We start from the raw sequence: 21,185 nt of genomic DNA on the forward strand, positions 1-21,185 counted from the left end.
TTTGGAGTGGCCGTATCGCGGTTTATGCGCCTGTGCCTTATAATGCGCTCTCCTTACAGGTATACAGTTGCGGGTTTTGTCTAAGTTTGGAGCAATAGCTACACAATTAAGGGAAATATACAGACTTTCTTAGAATGGATATGCAGGTTGGCTAACATACAGCAACGTTTCAAAATAAGTATCTACTTAGATTAAGTATCTACATCTAAACCAAAATGTATCAAAAATCAAAATCTGATAAAGATGATGTACTAGAAATGAGATGGTAGCGGTATACTAAGTAAACAAGTAAAGATATCGAAAAATCTCGCGCTATCACTGACGATTACAAATTTCTCAAACAAGTCTCACATAAGTATAACAAGGGAATAGCAAGTGCCAATACAATCATAACACCTACAAATGTTATAACTCCATATCGACACTAATGATTGTCACTACATTTATAGCAAATTACCAGGTAATTTTAGGAGCAATCAATTGCAATATCTCAGAGTCAGAGCACAAGTGTTCGCATTTGCATTATAGGTATTAGTGCGCGCTGTAGTTATCGAGCTCGATCCGCGACAACGCGCACCTGCGCCGCGCCGGCGCCGACGCCGACGCACTTTCAAAAAAGGCTTACGGCCACGGAATTGCCTTTGTTGCTCATGAAGACCATGTCATTGTCTGACCATGTCTTTGACTGTCATTTTGCTTATGATGTGCATGTAGACATTGAGATATAGATACATCGCCAGCCTAGATACTCGTATGAAGAACAATTAATTTGTTTGCAGATAAATTATTTGAAAGTAGACAAATACATATTCAGTTGAACATATTTAGGTGAACGTGGCTTTGCAAATGAGTACGGTGTTGACAATACCAGGTTGTATAGTGATAGTCTATGTGGTACAAATATTCTCGTTCAACTGAACTTAATCTACTGCATAACTACTAAATAGGTATAATAAGTAATGAGAATACCTCGGTAGAATTATAATTTCGGGGTCAATCTTATTGCTAATTGATTACCGAAAAATGCATGATACCTAGCTTAAAATCTTAAAATTAGATAGATAAATAATTTTCCCAGAATAAAATGTGTTGTTTTTATTGGCATCGAGACAAGTCCAAATTCAAATTCAAATCATTTATTCAGAAATTAGACCTTCACAGGTACTTTTTCTCGTCAATTTTTATATTTATAGTTATTTCTCACAAGCTACAAACTACTGGCATTTCGGAACGACCACTGCTGAGAAGAAATGCCGAAAGAAACTCATTTCAACAGTGTTGGTCCCTATCATGTCAGATCGGCTTACCATTATTGTTTCTTACGATGTTTTTTTTCTATAAAAGTACATAATGTACATAGTACATACATGAAAATATAGAAACGAGATGACCAGTTCCCTCTGGCAGCACCCGTTCACGAGTTGACGCATGAGACATATAATAGAGGGAACCTCACGACCCGGCCCACGATGCCACTACCAGATTGACCATTTGAGTGAGCATGACACATTCGATTCCCATGACTTCATAATTACAAATCTTATTCGTCGAAATAGAAGTATAATTCAGACACTTGAAGATCACAAATCACGTACATGTTTTACAAATAAATAATAATTACTATTAAATGAACAACAGTTGTTTAGATATGAACCATTTTATACGGCCATATCGAGTCTCCCACGCCATTGGATTCAATTATGGAGGAAAGGCAGATAGGTCGGCGCGCGAGTGGTCTGTTCGTGACCCGTAAATTGGAACGGTCCGTCGCACGCCCTTGTCGCACCTCAGCCGCCGACTGGACGCTGCTCCGCCACTGCAACAAACACACCACTCCAACCTAACGGCACCCAAATTGACATCACTGCAGCACAACACACGACACGACTAATATTACTTCTCACGCACATCCAATTTAAGAGTACCGGTACAAGTGTACTCGCTCCTTTTGCGGATAACTAAACCTTTATTGGATACTATTTTGTAAGCAGAGCTCCACCAGTCATGCCTCAGAGATTTAACTTTTATAGCTCTTATAGCCTCGAAGAAATAATAACTTTCGAATACAAATAAATGGATAAGTAACTATAGATACACATAGAATAAGTTCTAGTTCTAATTTGATATAGTACTCAGGTCAAGTTAGTAAGCTCTCGGCTGGCGTTAACAGGTGTGCACGCCGTATTTGGGGCATAATGTCTGCAAACAATGGCTGTTGTGCCTTACCTTAACAGAAACACGAATCATAACTATAAACCTTCTATAGACAGTGTAGATATTAACAAGTGTTTTAGTTCAGAAAACTCATATTTGATACAGCATATTTTTGGTTAGTTTTTATTTTCTATTGAACGTATTAGTGTACACGTAACTGTGTTTTTTATTCACCTTGATATGGCATTATTTTTAGATTAACGTGTTGTCTATTTTGAAAATTTATTTCAAGTCTCACTTTATTCTTAATTATTACAAGCAGGCTTCGCTCGGATAAAAAATTATATATTCTACACCTTAGGAAACATACAAACATTCCTTAGGAATCACACCTCCAAACGTAGTTTTTGAGTTCATCGCGTTAATGTCACAAACATATAGACAGACGGGATGGTGGACTTCTTTTTATCATATATAAGGATTTTCGTCCAATACAGTAAATACCAACTATAAACGCTATGTACCGTACTATGCCAGAGCTGTCTTAACGCACTAACTAATCTTATTTTATAGGTGTCAATTAGCCGTCCTCAACCAGCTAAGTAAGTATTTAGCATCACAGCAGATAATATCTCACCTTCATGTGCCCATAATATTTTAAATGCTGGCATACAAAAGGCAATTTATACCGCAATATTTACGGAAATGTCGCCAAGTCTTAAAAGGGGCACTTAACATTAAGTAGACCGTTTTGTTTAAGAATTATGATTGCGTTAATTACCATCTCTCGGAGCCAGCCCGCTGGTTGTCTCGCATACTTCTAAGCTTATTTTCAAGGCACGGTAATGATGCTCAATTTAATAAGAATGTGACAGGTCTCTGCACTTAGGCATAGAGAACACAGAACAATGCTTTCATTATTTAAGGAAATACAATGTATTTGAAAGTACCACAGGGAGTATTAAACTCGCAATAATAAACTAGAATTCATAACTTTTCCGAAAAAGAAATAAATTTTGTAGTTTTTATACTGAAGTACTTATAATTTTCTTGTCATATTGATCATCATATTTTTTAATAAATAGGTATGTATGGTACATATACGTAGGTACTTAGGTACGCAAATTAGCTAACTAGGTTAGCTCATTACACCGCGTCCAGGGAAAAGCGTGAATATTTTAATTCAAATAATAAGACATTATTTGATGTTAATCACAAAGAATGATCACTAAAGAACTCCGAAATAGTGATCCTTGTTCATAATATTATAATTTTCCAAATTACGACATGTCCACGTTTACATATTTATTCACAGGTATATTTATTCTACTTTGTAGTTACTTAAAGTCCTTATTTTCGAACGACGAAAAATTTAACACAAATAACCAACGAAACAATTAATACTGCCTCGTCATCGTAGAAACGCTCGCTAAGCCGTCTCGCGTAATGATATGCACCGTGTCTTAATTATGTTATCATTCAATGACGAGGTACCGAATGGGTCGCATTCATAAATATTTAAATAAGGTACTCGTTTATTTGAGACGTCAAGTTGTTCGCGGAAAGCGGCAGGCGTGGCCGCGACTCCGAGCGAGACTGTAACATAAAGTTAATACAGAATTAAGAACTATCGCATTTTTCACTTCTCATGCTCTTAAGCTTGACATTGTAATTGGACGTATGCCGCCTGAAATGAGATTGTAAACTCTAGAGCGTAAAATAAAATCTCATACAAAAGTTAAATGACTTTGAGCAAAATAGTAAAATCGTTGTCTAATCAGTTCATAAGTTGTTAGTAATTTTATTAGCCATGATAAACAGATGCGTACATCTACAAACATTATAAAGCTTATTTTTAATATTGTAATCAATTTCCTCGCAGTCGAAGTGAAAAGCAGAGTACAAGCAAGAATGAGCGGTGGGCCCAAATTCACATGCTATTTCATGAAATGAAAAAAAATGTGCTATTTTTAATTTAACATAATAAAACAAAGTAAGTATGAGAAAGGCTATAGATCCAACTTGTAATTGCTGTTGTCTACAGTCAGTAGCACATAAACCCACCCAAAATCATCGCAAATTTGTCGTAATTGCCATGGAATACAGGTACAGCTAACTTGAATAGGATTGAATAGGACTGCAACATGAGCTATTTCTAGACTGCTTTTCTTTTATAACTACGGCTTGTATTTTAACGTGGGCCATTGTTGTTCGGAGAACGCTAGCCGCGTTGCATCCACCGCGCTTAGTGCTGTCAACAACATGTCATTTTTGAAATTTCTTAAACCTACTCTCCTGATAATATGCAAAAAATATACGTGTACGGTACGCACATTTATGCGAGAAAATAATACTTTGTCACGCCAATTTTAATCTAGTCTTATGAGGGTTCCCAATATAACAAATTTTAATTTGTGTCATATATTTGTTTCACATGCTTGATCAGAAAGACCTATGTAAAGGCCACTTACCAAATTTCAATTTTTAAGGTTCCAGGTAGATCACTATTAGAGTCTTGCTGTAGAAATGAAGATGATCATAGAACTAAACCGACCAACATCAAAGGAATGCCCAGAGTATGGTTTTTCGTGAATTTTCAAGCCAAGTCATGCATCAATGATATGTATTTTACTATTTCGTTGTTATGTATGTAGTTAGGTAAAACGGAAGGTTTTTTTAAACGAATTTTTTTCACAACGAAAATTGAAAATGTAACGAAAAATACATGATGCGTTGATGTCTTTTATACGGATTATTTTAATAAGCAATTCGCTACACCTATTTCTTTATGCTGAAAATAATGAAGTTCATAATATCTTTTATTTCATTATTTCACTCCCATTGCTTCTTACACTATAAAACCTTTAAAATAAATCAATACGCGGAGCGGTTATCAAAGTTAATTGAAACTGAAAGTAAGTATTACTCAAAAGATGCTGCTTACAAAGAAAATTGTCAAAATAAAAGATCGTAATTTATGGAAGTTGTATCTTGAATAATAAATGAATCGAGGCAATAAAAAATTATTCACTTCGTCAGCTTTCCCTTAATACTCATGTCATACATATTTAATATACGAAATCAGCTTAAAGCTCATTACTTTGGAAGAAAATACGATATCCTTTTGGATTATGTCACTATGGAAAGTTCCGATTGAATATCCATCACATGAAATGTTTTTTTACATCGGATTATTTGTATTTTGGCTTTAACTATGAAAATACAGAATATTGACGTATAGCCATAAATTCTGATGGCATGATGATGATAGTAACGAAAACCATGTAATGCTAGATGCATTATAATAAAGATATAGGTAATATAACATCAACGGATGATACAATTTAAAGAATAAGATAATAATTCAAATTCCATTTACTCTAAGAAAGATTTACTCTTGATTTTTTTTAATTTAAGTCATCTTTTTATACTAACGATAATATTATTTCCCTAAAAACAATAGTATGAACCTCAATAAAAACAACTTGGTTGCTGCGTGGTTACATGTTATCACGGAAATAAAACCGATAGAGCCGTCATGAGTTTACATGATTTGATATGCCGTGAGATGTTTTATTTTGATCGCTTGAGTTCAATGCGACCAGTCAAATAATTGAAAATGGTAACGGTGTGATTTATGCAAATCGATAGCTTGACGTTCAATTTAAACTGTGAGGCACGTTGCGCCCGCGGCGCTGCCGGCCATTAGGCGCTTCGCAGGACACGCGCTGCCGCAACGACACAAAATATGGAGACTGCGTAAGTTAAATGCCATTGATAAATAGCAAAAAATATCTATACTTACATATTCAAAAACAAAGACCTGTGCCGCGTCTGTCTGTTCATGATAAACTCACTGGAGGGATTTTCATGCGGTTTTCGCCGAATTCGTAAGGAAGGTTTAGGGTATAATTTATTATATTTTTACCCGAGCAAAGCCGGGCTGGTCCACTAGTAATATAAATAAAAAAAACATGTTACTCCAAGTTACATAGTTATAGTTTAAATTAAACAGAAAAAGGGACAAAATAGTCTAGCTTAACTTTGTAAGAGTCCGTACTACTTCGTATCACGTGCTCTATCAGAGTTTTCAATTTATTTTTTAATTAAGCAATCTAAAAAAATGCACTGCATCTCCAATTGATTTAGCTTTATAGGGCAATACCTCTATATTTATAAGACATGTTTCTATTTCTTATTCTGCACTTCACCTTTTAATGCGATCCAATTCAGGACCTAAAGCTATCTGCATCGCTAATTTTACCATAAAGTTAATTTTTAATACCAATGCGATCCATTAAAGGTCCATATCATCATAATGCGATTCACTTTAGGTTGATCTACGCTGCATTTGAATCGTTCCGTAAAAGTTGACAGCAGGCCTACTGGAAGCTAGATTGTAATCAGTTGCTCCACAATGTACTAAGCAGAAATCGGTATATGTTTGTAAAGCTTTGAATGTGAGAGTTTTACTTCTATCCTTTTCCTAATTTAGGCTTATCTTACGAATCGGATGTCCACGACGAGACGTACGCTATCTCTTCATATACAATTCACTATGCAACGTTATAAATTTACATATGGAGAATAAGTGTAAGAAATATACTAATCTGCAACATTATTAGTAACAAGTGTGTAGCATTAGTATTGCAAATTTAATATATACTGTAACAATATATATAATGAACACAATGGGCCTTCATAATAGAATGAATCACGCACGTTAGGCAGGAGAAAGTCGCAGACGCACAAAGTTCGATCGAGACACTTAAACTGATAACACCTGACAATGAACAATAAGTCACATAAGTAGGCAGGCATGTATTATACTTACATCCATAAGTCATCTAGCTGCGCCGAGTAGTGAGCTGGCAGTACTTACAATGTAACAACATATCATTTCAAATTTTATAACGTAACAATACTTACTTAAGCCAAGAAAAGCACTCTAAGAACTAAGAGAAGAACCTCTCGATCGGTGACTATAGTTTCTGTGGCACGTGGACAGAGGTGAAGTGCCGTCACTTGTCAGACGTGTCAAGGTCTTTTTTTCTGTTTACCAAAGTCACCCACATGCTGATGCGTTATTGTCACTATATACCTTTCAAATTAAGGATTGTGTAATATTGATTCATAAGTTCTATTCATCTTATACGTCCACTTGTACGTATTTTCTATTCGAATTAAGGATTTTTCATGTTTTTCTACAACTAATCAGTAACATTATTACTTTATTCGTTGATGTGCCCTGTCTGCAAAGGCCTCCCCTTCTTTTTTTTACAAATCTCTGTCGTTGCATTTCTAAATAGTAATAATAGTTATTACTATTTAGAAAAAATGCAACGGAACCAAGTTTATTGAAGTGTAGAAGCAAAACGTAATATTATATACCTGAAATCTCGGAAACTAAACTAAAACGTACGTTTAAAAACATATTACCTTATCAACAGTTTTGAGTTCTGGGGTCTTACCATCACCTTTTAACGCGATGCACTTTACGACCTAAACTGAGCTGTCTGTAAAATCGTTCTGTAAAAGTTGATGATAGGCGATTAGGCCTACCAGATTGATATTGTTGATTGTCGTAGAGATGATACTTACCTATATACAAAAAAAATCAAATATAGTTTAAGACTGAATAATATTATAATACAGAGAAATCACAGCTTATTCGCAAGACGACAAAGGTGTTGCAATTGTCTGTCAACGCAGATATTTATCAATTTCATCAGAGCTGAATGTTTACAACCAGATGATTCGGGATTCACAATAGCACCTAATGGAACACCTTGCAACCATCGTGTGGCATATGAATGCTTTCTAAACGTTTGACAGTAATGTGACCTTGCCTGTTTAATTGAGTGCTACTTGGACACAGACGGTTATTGGGATATGCCAATAATACCTTGACATGTTGGTCATTCACTAGCTTTTCACGTATAGATATCACTAGATTAAATTTGACTGACATAAAATCGTAGCAACATTCACCTTTGAACTATGGATATAATAGAGATATTTCTTTGTGTCGAACGCCATTTCGACAATCATAACTATTTTATCAATTTCACAATTGAAAACGTTTTTACCGAAGATAAAATTATTTGCAATATTCTATCACTTCCACTATAGACTTAACATTTGACACATGGTTTCAGGTACTATAACAACGCTATAAGCATATGCGTAGTTCATCTTCTTTGAATCAGCACCGGCAAGGAGTACTCATCATCGGTTATGCATCAAAATTTCATATCCGTAACGTGCAGTTTACGGATATGAAATTTTCACACATTTTATGTACCAAACCATAAAATCTTATGCTATAAATATTTTAACCAAGTCTGGGCAAGAGACCACTCTGTAACTATATCTCGCGAAAGGATATCTCGCGGAGGAACTATAAGCGCGCTTGGAAGGAACTCCAGTCCAAGTGGGACGGTGTAAGCATAACCTGACTTGGGGGAATTTCTATTCGATTAACAAAATGCATGAGTGTGGCGTCTCTCCCAAACAATGAAGCACCTGAATGACCTAATGGCAGTTAAAGTTAAGACTGTACAAATGGCAGATCACCTAGCAGGACAATTTTTCATTGATCTTTAAAATGGCATCAACACGCCAAGAAGATTTTAGTAAAAAGAACTGATCTCTTCTTGATCCTCAACATAGATCAATTGGAAGTAGGACATTATGATGATGAACCTATAGCATTGTTTTTTTTTCAGTCTAGCTATGAGGGTGTCCAAATTCTTGATCGTTTTCGCTGGGAATCCAGTGCCGTACATATAAGTCATTGATTTCAGGGATAAGCATTATGGTATCTCAGGAAAACCATGAGTTGATCTAGCACGCAGCCCTTGCTCTCAGCCTCTTGCATCACGCCCTTCACATCAGCTTGTCGCGGTTGACACCATGTCGTGTCGTGTGCGCACTTGCGGCCGCGACAGGACAGCATCGCCGCCACCCGCTCCACTGCATCGTGTCGCCGCTATCGCTTTCACGTCGTGGTTATCGCCCCACTGATAATCTGCATAGTGCGAACCGTTATTGAAAGCCACGGTACTAGTTTGTGCGTGAAGGCTACAATAGCGGCACTTTAATCTGATATTTATTGACCGAGAGATCGAATGAGGCTGGTACTGAACGACCTAAATAACGTGCCAATAAGGTATACATATAAGTAGTAAATTATTTTAATTTAAAGTGTATTTAACTTTACACAATTTGACAAGAATATTAAGTAACCTATACATGTAAGGTACCTACCTAAGGACGTCCAAGTGATTTTAAAATAGCTTTTAAAGTTTGTCATGTTATTCTAATTGAATTATTTCAATTACAGGTTTATATGATAAGCACGGGGTGTTACTAAAATAAATTGCCAATTTTGAAATACATAGTTCGTGAAATTAAAAAGAGTTAAACATTGATGCTGGGCGTGGGATGGTGGCAAGCGGCAGGACGCGCGCGCGCCTCCTATCAATGATCAATTTTGGTTCCGGCGAGATTATCTTTTGATCGCCGCAATTTCTCTTCGGTCTTGTTCTTGATAACATCGGAAGAACAACGGTTTGCATCGTTCTGCATAATTATAAGCTTCGGATTAAAACCATGAATTCGCGGTACCCATATGAGTAAATATGAGTAGCGACCTTATCTGTAAGTTAAACATAAGCAAGATTATCGGTTGGGGTTGTGACAACGAAACTTGGTATTCAATTTCATACTTTTTAATTACAAAACATTTATTATGGAATAAATTAAAATAACAATGAACTTTTCGTAGCTGCGGTAAAAATTGGTAAATAAAAAAGAAACTAGACCACGGATCGCAAGGAGGCGGTTAAAATAGAGAGCGAAGCAATCACAAACAATTTTCTATTTCTATTTCTCGTTGGACATATTCCGACAACAAACACGATCGTCCCAAGCCGTGGGAATGCCCCAGTCGAGTAACGGACGGACGGACAAATGATGTTGGCCGATCTATTGCCTGTAATTGATGACGACTATTGTACGCTTTTGAAAGAGCCATGGATGTTTGTCTTCGTTCTGTTACCTTCTGTTTGTTTGTTACCATTGTTAATCTGAGGTTGTTGCCTTAATTCGCTGTACCATTAAATGAACGAACGCTCGTCGACGTAAGATTAATTCTTTCTGTTGTAGGCAGAACGGGCATTCTCAGGTGCCGTTAATCCACTTGACACAGTAAACAAGCCTCGGCCAATTGTTCTGATCCATCAAGAATGTTTAAATATTTAAATACAATGTACCGTTGTAATCAAATAACAGATAAAGAAATAAAAGTTAAAATAAATAAAATGTTTAAACAGATAAGTAGTTAAGTAACATTAAAATTTTTCATAAAAAACCATCAGTAACGGTTTTTTTATTATTATTAAACACCAGTTTATTATTGAAGCGAAATTGTCTGAAACCAATCTAATATGCATGCATGGGTATGATTTTCCCAATTGACTTAGTGAAGTGGAAAAGTTTTGCAATAACTGCAAAGAGCTATATAGCTCTACAGTTTTACCTTCCAGGCAGGCCATATTTAAATTATCAGATAAAATGATACATGTAGGTAATATGTTTATAAGGTATGTATGTAATTTTAAGAACAACAAAATACAATTTTTACGGTTAAGACGGCAAAGTTTGTTACTCAACAACGATACGGTTTATATTATTAGAACATATTTAATTTTGCAGGCTGTGTGTGTTGTACCCACGTTGTACCTAATCAAATGCTATCTAGATAGATAGATATTGTACTTCAGTTTGGTGCTACGATCGCGCTACGATGAAAGCATGTGCTACAGCGATGTAGTGCGAACCTTAAGCTACGGTGTGTGTGACAACTTTTTGAACATCTATTATTTCATAACTCAAATCAAAACTTAGGTACTGAATTAAGTACTTATTTAAACAACTTGCAACAAAAGCGGCGTTATAAGAACTGAGACATTTTCAGATCGAGAAAAAAGCTAGGTAATAACTTAAAAGGAGCATTAGACAGAGATCGAGTCTGCAAAAGCAAGAATCTTTCGCAGGGACGACACGGACGGAACAATCAGACCACGCGCTAACACCACCACCGCTTCTAAAGTACAACTCAATCAAGACTAACGAACAAGTACCTATATCACCTGCCATTTAGCAATCTATATAAACGTTTTATGGGCGAAATAAATGATTGGCGTAACACAAAGTGGACAATAATGACGTAATCTGACTACAAGACCGGCGATGAGCGTCAGGACCAAAGATTTAGAAGAGCCCCGCATGCAGCGTCAGGACCATGGAATATTCACATCTAAGAAGACCTACCTTATTTTAAGCTACCTTAACACAGGGTACTTATTTTCATAAACCTTGACCAAATACTATTTTAGGATACTTGGTTAAAAACTTCAATGTTTTACAATAATCCTAATTCGGTAATAAATTATCCCTAATCCGATAGGATAAAAATAAAGCTATTGAAATAACGATTCACGCTAGATGTGCTAAGAATAAATACTAAAAAATTAGCAACAGGTTTGTATAATAAATGCTTTGTAGACGTTGACTGGAATTATAGATGTCTTCATTCAAAATTGCAGTAAGGGTGGTAGGCGAGTGGGTGATAAATATAGAAAATAGCGCTGTGCGCCGGCGCCTGCGATTGCTATCAGCGACATGAATCAGAGGCGTCGTCGCAGCGGCGACCACCGGCTCGTTGCCACCGGCCGTGCCTATGCACTGCTTACTACGCACGTACCTATACTGTATTGTACACTGTACTTACTATAAGATTATATTTAATACTAGCTGATGCCTGCAACTTCGTCCGCGTGGCCGCCGAACAATTTTTGGTAAGGAGTCAAAATTATTAGGGAAATTTAATTGTACAGACAAATGTAACGATACCTTTACATACAGAAGATGCTAATCAGACTGAAAAAGTATATTTTCTATAGTTTAGTTGAACTATTATGACTCTTCTTCAGGTGTTCCAGATCTTCGATTTGTATACCTCAACAGAAAATGCTCATCAGACTGAACAACTTTTATTAGAGCGTCATTTATATGTGTCATATAGTTTAGCTGTACCATCAAAGGTCTACATCAGGTGTTGCAGATCTTCAATTTCTATACCTCTACAGAAAATGCTCATCAGACTGAATAACTTTGGTTAAGGCGACACTTCAATATTTCCTATAGTTTAGCTGTACCATCATTGTTCTCCATCTGGTGTTCCAGTATTCAAAATAATGTATACCCTATATGTTGCCCAGGCTTAATAGCTATATACCAAAAAAGTTTTATTTAAATCCGTCCAGTAGTTCAGAACATTAGCGTGTACAAACAGACAGACATACAGACAAACAGACAGTTTTGTTTTCAAATTCTTACTCTATTACTATTACTCTATCGCCTAATTTTGTTTTTATGTAAATATATTCAATGTACAGGATTTTTTTTACTGTTTTATTATATGTATTGATTTGTGAACAAAGCGAAATGCCATTATTGAAGCTATACATTATTTTATAAGAAATACATATAGATAAACATCCAAGACCCGGGCAAATCAGAAAAAGATCATTTTCCATTATGACCCGACCGGGGATCCAACCCGGGACCTCTCGGTTCAGAGGCAAGCATTTTACCACTGCACCACCGAGGTCGTCAAACATTGGACATGTCTTCATAGTATACAGTATAGTTATGTATAACTAGCTGCGGGACTTCGCTCCCGTGGGTATTTCGGAATATTCCAGGCTATATCTACCCGTGTACCAAATTTCATAATAATCCATCCAGTAGATTTCGCTTAAAAGAGTAACAAACATACATTTACAAATACATCCTCACAAACTTTCGCATTTATAATATTTGTAGAATAGGATAATAAAGAATGAAGCGTGAGGCTACCTAAGATTAGAGAATTTTTATCTTTTCAATATCGTTTTTTATTTTGAAAATAATAATCTGGCGGGAATTGAACTCACGCCCTTGTCTACTTGGGAAGTGCTCTTAACCATTGAGCTGTCGAGACCATGCCAGTTTAGCCAAATTGATTTAATTCCTGCTCGATTCCAAAAAAATTCCATTTCATTATTTTATGTGTGACAACAAAACGATGTAGGTAAATCGTTTTGGGTGCAAATAGAAAGTCTTACAAAATTTTAGTTCAAATTTTATTTTAAAAAAATGAATAAAAGCATTCTAAAATCACATTACTAAAATCACGATGATACAGTTTTAGTATAAAATTATGTTCTAACGTTGTAGTAAGTACCTACTGATACCGACTTAAAATAAAAATAAATAAATAATAACAATACCCGTGACTCCTAATAATCGTCATAATGAATGTGATTAAAAATTAGTAGAATTTGTTGTTTCATAGAAGTAGACAGATTTATTCAGACTTAATCGTCGCGCATCTCATACATCAAATACAGTACAACAATGTAAAGAAATAATTTAATCGCCCAAACTAAATATAAATATTATATCAAATACAGTACAAACAATGTAAAGAAATAATTTATTCGCCCAAACTAAATATCAATACAATATATCAAATACAATGTAAATAAATATTTTAGTAATTTTATTGCAATAAGTGGTTTGTTTTGTGCCGCGATACGATCAAGTTATACCAAAAAGTTATGAGCACGGCGCCCGCGGCGGCCGCGACCGCGTATTGGTCATTAATTTAATTCAACTCTGTAAACACTGCCTCCTTATTACATACAATTGTTTTCTCGATTTACTCCTCCTATTTGTTTTATTACTGATTAAAGATTTAGAGATCTATATCTATCACAATAAATGAGCTATTCCTGCCAGTATATTGTCATCATTCAAAATAGTAAACGTAACAACGTAAGTGCAGTTAACGATGTTTCTGTGGAGTTTAATATGAAAATAAGTTACACAGTTTTTAATGTATAATAAAAATATTTTCTATAGAACTAACTATAAGTAGTATGTCTTTTCCCTCAACACAGGAATGTACAAGATAAATCATATAGACCGAGGTTGAGACAAATCAACGTTAGATTATTGCAAGATTCATTACATAAGAATCCTACGGTACATCTATTTGTTTCGCATCGCATAATATTCATCTTTCACAATATCCGGTAATGCACTGTAATAGCGGAAAAGTACCAAACTAATAATCGTAAATCGGTTATAATATTTCACAAAGCCTGGTTCATTATTCATTATTATTTATTTTCATATATTGTTTCATGGCATAGTAAATAATATGGGAACAAAACAAAGCAAAAAAAATGGGAAATTCGCTCACACGATAAGTTTGAGTATTATATCAAAATTGATGTGAGCTTTTATGACTTTATTGTATAAAATGACTGAGATTCCGGGGATTAACCGTAACAGTACACGTCAATAACTCAAGTGGACGCGCAACTCTCGTCCGATGTTGTGAACGATTTATCTGAATATCGTGGACTGTAATTATGGAACTTGCGTTCGAATGCGCTGTTACAATTAAACTAGCGGTGCATTCGCCAAATAATAAATAAGAGAGATTGCATCAATAACATTCATCGCCCTTTTTGAGATTATGCCTGCTTGTTTCAACGAACAATTCATTAAATCATCTTTTAAATTTGTAAGAGAAGAATTTTCTCTTTGACAAACAAATGTTCGTCCTGGTTTGTCCGCGGTTTCAAGTGTTTGTATAGTAAAGTGTTAAAAGCATATAAATATAGCCTCCAACAAATTATCTTATATTTTTATCTAACTGCTATAGTTGAAACATATTAGTAATTTAAGTTACATTAAATATATCAAACCAAAAATACAATTTGGACGGAATTATTCATCTATTATAAAATTAATGTTTATATAAGAATATATTAATTATTAAGTAGGGGTGAAAGACAAAGTTTGGTATATCCGAAATTATTCTTTTTTTTTCAATTCAATTCATTTATGTCATTGTGGTTTTATATAGGTAGTTTGAAATAAGACATTAGTGGCTTCACCAATATAAAACTACAAAGAGTCCGAAACGAAGACATAATCTAAAAGATCTGAAATCTATTAGATTCAATAAAACATTGTAAAAAGGGGTAAAAGTGATGTATAATAAATATCTAGGTACATGATTACTAAGTATTCTTAGTACTTCTTGGCCTACAAGAGAAGAATTGATTTGATGCTTAATGTAGTGTTCTACTTTGACCAGAAAATTAATGTATATACAGACATCTGAAAAATATATAGAAGTTCGACATAGCCGATTAATTTGACTTTAGGCACATGAAACTACAAAGTTTGTTCATTTGTTCACACCACAAAATTCACACCCACACAAACGATCAATCAATACTAATTTTGCGTATTGCTGTATGCATACAATTTCTTCAATGAATGGACGAATTATTACACACACACATTAATCAATTTAATAAGTTAAAAAGGGCTTGGGTAAAGTGAAGGCCAGTGTGAAGGGAAGTGGTAAATATAGACCTGTGTTTTCTTTATCAGCAGCCAGTGAATTATTCCTATTTTGCACCCTATAAATAAACAATATATTATTCAGATTTCCGTGGGACTTAGTTACTACTTTTACTATTACTAAAATTACTTTTGACTTTTAAAAAATGTCCTCATTTTGAACTGCAGCAAATAAAAAGTAAAAAGTAATTATAATATATAATAACTTTTTAAATTACGCTAGTGATCTTATCAATAATATAGTTAAGATCATTCAAAAGAATGTAAATCAAAATAATGTTATGCATGCAGTTATCTATACAAATTTAATTTCAAAATATATTGCTAGGTTTATTTATTTCGTAGGTAGGTTTTGTAGGTTTATTTCGTCTTATTATGTAATCATATCGAGTCATAAATTACAGTTATCTAGAAATCACAGACCGTTATGCAATGTAGGTACCAATGAGTGAAACTAGATTAGAGTTCTTCGTGTGACCTCTTGAGAAGCGAGGCTCGGACAAAGTTGTTGAAGTCCTGGCGGCGGCGCACGTGGCGGGCGCAGCGCGCGACCAGCCGCAGGAACTCCGCCGCGTCGAACGAGTAGTTGGTGAACTTCGCGTGCGAGCCGCCGCCCGGACCGCGGCCCTATACCAAACATACATCCTCATAGGATTGAAAGGAACTCACGTTGAAAATTAAAGTAACAGCTTCACGGAACGTCAAAATAAATAAATAAATAAATATATATATATATATATATATATATATATATATACATTCTCTTGTCTTTTCAAAGTTTCTCAATTGTACTTATTATTATCCCACTTGATAAAAATTGTGTTTCCTGATTTTCGAACTGACGTCTAGCGAACTGATTTTACGGTATTTAAAAAAGCACATGCTATCGCACTGTGCTGATGGCTAGCGCCGATAGTTCGACAGAGCGCGTGAGTTCGTAATTGAATCATAGACATTTCTTTTATAAATTTTATTAAGAAAATATTTATTACAGTTTTGAGAGATATCAATGAAATCATAATAATGGTTTTAATTACCAACCTCGTCTTGTTGCACAAGTTTATCTTTATTTTCCCAGGTGACATATTTCAACCCTCGAAGTCTGGACAGGTCCATGTAGCAGTTTGGGTCCTCGCAATTGTATCTGAATATGATATTAGTATGTATAGAGATGTAATTATACAACAATGAGATGTACATAAATAAAAAAATATAGAAGCGATATATCATTGATTTTTTCGAGATAACACGCTTACGTTTCAACCTGTTGCAGTTCGATTCGTCCCGTTATTCTGTCATGTGAAATAAATGAATAAGACCAAATATACTTACAGTTCAAAGACGGCTGCCCAATCCGGCAAGAAGAGTAAGTGTGTCAAGCCAGCACCGTGCATTCCTATAAAAATGTCGGTATTATGAGTAATTTCCAACTGTTTGCTGAAAGGCACAGTCCTGTCGTATACCACTCTTTGGACATGATAGTCTTCCACTTGAAGCAATGCTTTCACAAGTTCTTTCTCGTTAAGGATAGACCTGTATGTAGTACCCCTGGACAGCAATGTCACTCTGATTCTTTTATTTTCTCTTATGTGCAACTTTATATTTAACGCATTTAATACATGTTTCGAAAATGCATGGAATAGTCCACTTCTTTCACATCCATATATCTGGAAAAATATAATTTTAGTCAAAATAATAATTGTAATATTGTATCAGTCATTGGTAAATAATGTGAAAAAAGCGATTTCCTATTTTGATCATCTTCGCGAATCTAGCAATCGCTCTTAATTCATTCATAAGACACACTCGAGGGATACGAGTTGTAATCATAGCATTTAATCGCCTCTGTAAATTGAATTAAAAAGTGGCCCACGAAATCCAAATTTACATACAACATTTAAGAATAATATATCTTCTATTTATCTTAATGATGATTTTCTACTCACCACAGGTGTATTGTAGTATAGTCCGAATATCATACGAGGCAAAAGAGGAAAGACTATGTTTTTAAAACACACAACTTTTCCTCTAAATTTTTTCAAATCCCAAATGGGATTGTCAGTGAATGCCTTGAAGGTATCTTTGAAAGCAGAATCATATGTAAATGTTTCCCAGATTAGAATGTGATTGTCTCTAGAAAACATTGAAGGATGTGTTGAGTTTACATGCAGTGAAGCATATAAATTAAAGAAATCACAAAAATGGTGGTACATGTTCACAGCTGAAACAAAATAATGAGTCAATAAAGTATTAGGTAGTTTCTTTTTTATTTTGTAATGTCCAAATATAGTTAAAAATGTGAGGAATCTATGAACTATTGTATCTTAAAGATTTGAGTGATCATAATAATATTAATTTGCGATTTCCAAGTTGGGGATGCCAGTGCAAGGCACCAGATCAGTCTCCACTTAATGGAATCAGGATTTGAGTAATAATAAACATCTTGACTAGAGAAACTATGTATGTTTAAATACTTACTTGCATCTAGTTTCATGATGTAAGTTGGTTTATCAATAGTGACATCACAAATCCCATCAGTAATAGGTTTTTTAGAAGTTTTAACAAAATTGATCATTTCAGGTCCCCATGATTGGAGGGCACTCATGTGTTCCGCTTCTTTATGAAGCCTCTCTGAATGAAAATTGCAATAGCCACCTGCAAACATAATAAAAGAAAAGCAATTAGTTCCCCATTCCACTCCTATTAATTTTTCTTTACGTTTAGTTTTATCTAAATCTTTCTTTTTTCCCTATTTCTTTTACGAGTTTATTAGACAAAATTTCCATCGAAATATGTAGTAGTTAGTCTTCTATTTGTATATTTTGTATTTACACTGTTATGTTTTGTACATAAATTAATTTTTAAATCTGAACTATATCAATTACCTATTTGGCCCTGACCCAAGATATCCATTTTATAACGTAAATTATCACCACGTCCTATAAGGCCAGTGAAGTTAAGCATCATATTTCTGCCACGGCAAAATCTGTAACATAGACAAACTACTAAAAATAATTTATAGAATATATATTATTGTTGTATGTTACACTTACACTCACTCACTAAAAACACAGGTGCCAACCCATAAAACTCAATTTGGCTTCTGTGCTCTATAAATCGCAGCTGGAATCTAAAATTAACTACAATTTGTGATTCATTTCCAAACTTCTAATTCTCTATCTCATTTGAGCATATTCCAGGTTTCTTCAATTGAGCACCAAAGCCCAGCGTCTGCACTTCAGAACTTCTAGTCCATATGACTTACATTGTGGTGAGTAGGCATACAGTAGTGCATAAAAATGAATATTAAAAATTATGTCCATACATAAACCAGAAATACAAACCTTAAATACTTTGAACATTCTAATGAAGTATCATCAGGGTATGAAGCTTCACAAATGACCATCAACTCTTCAATCTGTTCTCTTACATATCCTGAAATTAGCATACATATACATTGTTTCTATATTAAGTATGTACAATATTGTACAATTAACATTTCACTCTTGTGTATACTTACACAAGATTCTATATTACCTATTTAAATACTAGTTATAGAAATATTAAAATGCTCACCAAAGTCTGCCTGTGCATAAAATGTAGAATACTGGGCTTCTTTTGTTTTAACCCACCCACGGTGGTCACCAGGGCATTTAGGCCTGACATGATATGATTGAGATATATTGCAATTTCTTTCGTAACCCCAACAAGTTTTGAGGTTTGCTGATGCTTTATATGGACATTCTGAATCTTCTATGCATGACTGAGCCAGATTAGGAAATGTGTTGAAGAAGTAAGATATATGTTCAGATGGCAAATTACTGATAGTATTTAGGTAGTTGGATTTAGTAACATTAAGCGACATAAACAATAACATAAAATAAATTGATTTCAGCATTTCTGATATTTAAATTTTTAACACTTTCAATGAAAGTTGCGTTCCAAAATTTTGCCTTTAAATGTACATTCCGATTTGTATTTTAAATTACATCGGTATAATTATTTGCAATTAAATAAACTTTTTTAAATAAAATAACGTACAAACATTTATTCAGATCAAAAAGCCACCGACCAAACCAAGGACGGATTTGTCATCATCGTAAACGAACGAATTGAAGTTGACAACTGTTTCTTCTCCATCCTATCCCAACAAACATTTTGACTGCCAAACCATACCATTGTTCAGCTAGTCAGCACAAAATGTGTCGATTGTGTTTGTGTCCACTGTCTTATTTGAATAACACATCTTTTTCGTTTGCTACGAAAAGGAAAGACTATGCGACAGTTTAATTTCACAGTTCGCATAATCAGACGGTCTGTCACGCAAGTCCCAAGGAACCTTGTCCGTCCTCCGCTAGGTTCTCCATCCGTATCGTGCCGTATCATATGGGCGCTCCACACTCACGCGAGAATCTCGCTTGACGTCTCGGCAAGAATCTCTACGAGAATCTCGACGAGAACTTCTTTGGATACATACTCGCAACGTTCTCAATACAGTTCTCACGCTCGATGACAATGGACGCAGAAGTAACTGTTGCATTATTTTTGTAATGTTTTAAACTTAAATCCCACAATATCAGTTTTTCTTGAAAAAAATCCAGGAATGTCAAATCTAATTCGTTCGTGCAAATCACTGATACTTATGTAAATGACATACACAATTGAATCGGTAGGCGCGTTGCTCGCTACTGAGGAACACGCGAGTGTAGATTCAATAAATGTTCTCTTTTGTTCTCGCGTTTTTCGCTTTGCTTATTTATGGTAACACCTGTCAAAAGTTTTCGTGGTAGTTTTGCTGTGTTTCTTAAGAGAAAATTGAGATTTGTGACATAATTACGCGAAAATCTACTTGAAATTACGTGGTAGTGTGAGAAATACCTACAGCAATATGCCTAAGTGTTCTATAGTGATGTTTGGTGCAAGCCAAAACAAAAATTGACCTCGACTGACGCTTCATAGGTTAATAAGTTGTTTTCTTTAAAAAGCGATTGAAATAATTCCAATTCAAAAGTAAAACTAAACAAAAACATAAATTTATTTATAAGTGTTAATATTTGGTCATATTATTGTGGTTCATGTCATCATTTGTTTATATTCTTAAATAGTGATGTGCTCATTCAAAATAAAGTATAAAATTTTACCCATCTGTTATTATAATCAATAAAAATATATATAATAAACTGTTGTTTTATTTTCATCCTAAATACCCTCATCGCAATAATCCGAGCGTAATGTCCCAGTTGAATCTTGAGACACTAGTCTTCAGTGCCCAGGGTAAGCTTCACAGAGTACATAAAGAAAGTAATAAATGGAACAAGCAGGACACAAACTTCGGGTGTATAGGTATGAACAGTAATTTGGTACATAGTGCTTGGCGAAAACTAATTATGCCAGACATGGGATAGGTCCCATGTCTGGCATAATTAGTTTTCACCAAGCATTTATAGAAGATTATTGAAGATAGCCAGATTGACATTTTATCTCCGTACCTAATATTACAAATTTCAATGAAATCTTTAGCACCGTTTTCGAAAACG

The 21,185-nt window shown here is 34.8% G+C and overlaps 1 protein-coding gene across 1 annotated transcript; it reads right to left on the reverse strand.

The window, feature by feature from the left end:
- Positions 1 to 15,254: 15,254 nt before the first annotated feature.
- On the reverse strand, positions 15,255 to 19,706 carry Eogt (EGF-domain O-GlcNAc transferase). The gene is made up of 8 exons (XM_053747894.2): positions 19,225 to 19,706; positions 18,993 to 19,083; positions 18,534 to 18,634; positions 18,127 to 18,303; positions 17,595 to 17,869; positions 16,981 to 17,315; positions 16,690 to 16,792; positions 15,255 to 16,275 (listed from the first exon to the last, which is right to left on the reverse strand). The coding sequence occupies exons 1-8, from the start codon at positions 19,544 to 19,546 to the stop codon at positions 16,108 to 16,110; spliced, it is 1,572 nt and encodes a 523-aa protein (XP_053603869.1). The 5' UTR covers positions 19,547 to 19,706; the 3' UTR covers positions 15,255 to 16,107.
- Between the last annotated feature and the right edge of the window lie 1,479 nt (positions 19,707 to 21,185).

Source organism: Plodia interpunctella, chromosome 1 (genome assembly GCF_027563975.2).
Source record: "Plodia interpunctella isolate USDA-ARS_2022_Savannah chromosome 1, ilPloInte3.2, whole genome shotgun sequence".
NCBI lineage: Eukaryota > Metazoa > Arthropoda > Insecta > Lepidoptera > Pyralidae > Plodia > Plodia interpunctella.

Bases quoted from the DNA above. Each gene is read 5' to 3' on its own strand.
- Eogt (XM_053747894.2), bottom strand. From the start codon at position 19,546: ATGCTGAAATCAATTTATTTTATGTTATTGTTTATGTCGCTTAATGTT. The intron at 17,316-17,594 runs GTGAGTAGAAAA...ATATTTTTCCAG, and splicing joins TATACTACAATACACCTGTG to ATATATGGATGTGAAAGAAG. The intron at 16,276-16,689 runs GTTGGTAATTAA...TGTTTGGTATAG, and splicing joins AACTTGTGCAACAAGACGAG to GGCCGCGGTCCGGGCGGCGG.